The following is a 2,843-nucleotide window of genomic DNA, read 5'->3' as shown; positions in this document are numbered from 1 at the left end:
TGGCTTCTTGAGGCGAAAAAGGCGGGACTGGAGCGCTGCCGACTTCGCTGATTGGAGGGAGGTGGAATCGGCGCCGTTGGCGGGCGGTGGCCTGAAGGTGAGAGGAGCGCTGAGGGCGGCCGTAGAAGTTGCACCAGCACACCTGAACGAGCGCTTCGCGATTGTTTTTTTTCCTTCCAGTTGAGACGGCATTCCCTCAGGCTGTAACGGACTAACTCCTGCGTTTCCCTCCAACTGGACTAGGAACTGGGAGCGGCCTCTTGGAATGGGAGATCTGCAGTCCCCGCTAGGACTGGCCTTGCCGTTCCAGGCAGAGTTAAGGGGTGACGTTGGGGTATCCGAAGAGGATGAGGAGCTCAAGGGGTTCAGGCGTGAGGCAGCAGTCCTGCATTACAAGCTGTGGGAGGCTCTCAGGTAGGATGGTATATGGTAAGGAGGGCAGAATGGCATGCGGCACTCTTGTTTCAAGGTGGACTGTGTATAAGCGGATTCGTGTAGAACCAAAATGCCATCCACAAACGTATTCACAGATAGGAGGATAGAGCCAACAGGTTCCCATGTAAGCAACATTCATATAAAACATGAACAGCACAAATCCTGTTCTTGCTCATTACGCTTAAAATTTGCTATCAGATCACATACATTTCTACCCAGTGTCCAGTCTTCAGAGCCATGGTCTCTCCCATGTATAGCGCTCAGACCTCTTATTTTTCTGTGTGGGTAGTCCAGCTTGAAGTTCACTAGCGGATCATACTCACAGGCGCTTACAACGTAAGTAGTTCATGAAGAGGAACAGACTGCGGCAATCACCAGGCAAATGTATCGCCCAGGAGCCTGTTTACACGTGATTGGCACCCACTGTTTTCCCCCCTTTTTTCTCATTTCCTAGTACTTGGTCCACCCTGATCCACCTTGGTCCTTCCATTTAACTGCATTTATTCCTCCTCTAAATATCTTGTAAGGTTTGCTCAGTTTCACAACCACCCTCAAACATCCTATGAGAAGTTTGCTATTTTAGTGAGACCCATGATAGCCTTGGGGTTTTTTCTTATTATATGGTCTTATCAGCCACAGAGTTTCCAGCTGAACCTCTTAAGAGTAGTACTAAAGCAGTTCTTCACAGTGGCCCTTCCATCAGTGTCTTAGGAATGTTGGTGTTTGGTACTGTTTGCTAGGATTTGTGCATCAAATTTGTGCCTAATTTATTACCTCTCCTGAGTTTGTCTTTTTATAGCTTTGCCTAGCTCTCAGCCAGATATTGCTCAAGTTGGAACTTTCTGGTTTACTTGTGGCCTTTCTGGCAATAGCAGCATAATAAATTGCATTACAAAGCTAAATAGGCATAACCACTATTTCATACATGGAAAATGGAAAACCAGCAAAGCTCTGCTCACTATATTTTGCTTTGCTACCAAAGTTTGAGTCCAAGAATTATAAGCCCTAGGCCTGTCTTTTAATGACCAGCTCAGCTTATGGTGTCTTTCTCGTAATCAACAGTGATCCTCCTAACTCTTTTTTAACAATTTAACTTATATTTCTCCTTTCTGATGTCTTTGTCTTAGTCATACATTTGGTAACAAAAGGCAGTCCAGTTCTTTGGTCAACCTCATCTTGGACAGTACCTAGGATCAGTAAAAGCCTCCCTTGTTTCCTAAATCTCACTTGAGGCCAAAAAGTGCTTCATTTCCCTGGATTCCTTCCATCACTATCCGTCAGCCTTTTGAAATAACACTGTAGGAAGCCTCCAAAAAGTCCCAGTTAACAAAGTCATACGTGTTTATTGAACTAGACAAAAGGAGAGACAACAGGCAAAGTCAGGATTAAGCTGAATGTCAGAAACAATTCTAGACACAACCTGTACCTGCTCATGTGTTTCTGCCCCTTTAAGAGGAAATAATGGAGCAGAATGAGATTTGCAGGCAAATAGCAACACAGAAAGAAAGGAGCTGCTACTGCCAACCCAGTGGTCCTTCAGGTTCCTGAAGAAGAAGAAAAAGAAAGAAGCTATCAGACAAAAGTTCCTGGCAGTAGAAACTCCAAATGAGAGCTCCAAACAGAAGCAAGCCAGTAAAAAAGTTCCTAAATCTGCTTATGACCCACTTCTTGAAGATGAACTCAAAGGTAAAGTGCCAGGGCTCTTCCTGTAAAAAGAGCTCCCTGCCTATCCCCTCACTGTTGTCATGGCTGGAGCTAGGATCATGGCCCATAGGGTGTTACTTGGACCATAAAGTCAATGATTACATCCCGTGGTGTTGTCTAGTCTCCTCTGTATCACTGGTCATTACATTTCATCTAGATATTGTTACAAGAGAGTGTCCTAAACTTAGTAGTCTTGTAGCAGTGTCAGCAGTAGCAGTAGTTCTGTACCACTACCCAGCACACATGGGTACACCGAGCTTTTCAGACAGATGTTGTCACCAGTTTGGCCGAGGTAAAAGAAACCAAGATCCGGTAACAGTAATACCTTCCCTATCCCACCAGAGATAGGGGAAGGGAGAAAAAGAATTAGTGAGACCTCAAATATACTTTTTGGAAAAAACTGAAACAAACTTTAATAACACTACAAACCGGTATATATATGATACAAAGGCAAACCAGTAGGATATTGGGGGTTTTTAGGAAATGGGAAGGCGAGGGTTAACACCGCGGCAGCAGGGCAAAGATGGCAACGGCCACGTGGCGCAGGGAAAGGGAACCGCGGCAAGGACAAAGCACCACGGCGCCACGTGGGGAGACCCGAAACCAGCACGGTGTTACCAGTCTATCGTGGATTGAGGCAGAAGCAAAGCAAACCCAGCGGCGAAAAGCGTGGCAGGCAGGGGGGCGGCTCCTCGGGGGGGGCG

At 46.2% G+C, this 2,843-nt stretch overlaps 1 protein-coding gene across 1 annotated transcript in view; it reads left to right on the top strand.

Moving 5' to 3' along the window:
- Nucleotides 1-265: 265 nt before the first annotated feature.
- FAM161B (family with sequence similarity 161, member B) overlaps nt 266-2,843 on the top strand; it is a 9,027-nt gene continuing 6,449 nt past the window's right edge. Inside the window, 3 exon segments of the mRNA XM_010134477.1 lie at nt 266-414; nt 1,563-1,933; nt 1,936-2,121. Of these exon segments, the coding sequence (XP_010132779.1) occupies nt 266-414; nt 1,563-1,933; nt 1,936-2,121 (706 nt within the window).

Source organism: Buceros rhinoceros, unplaced genomic scaffold (genome assembly GCF_000710305.1).
Source record: "Buceros rhinoceros silvestris isolate BGI_N320 unplaced genomic scaffold, ASM71030v1 scaffold4534, whole genome shotgun sequence".
Taxonomy (NCBI): Eukaryota; Metazoa; Chordata; class Aves; order Bucerotiformes; family Bucerotidae; genus Buceros; species Buceros rhinoceros.
This window is presented reverse-complemented; position numbering and strand designations above follow the sequence as displayed.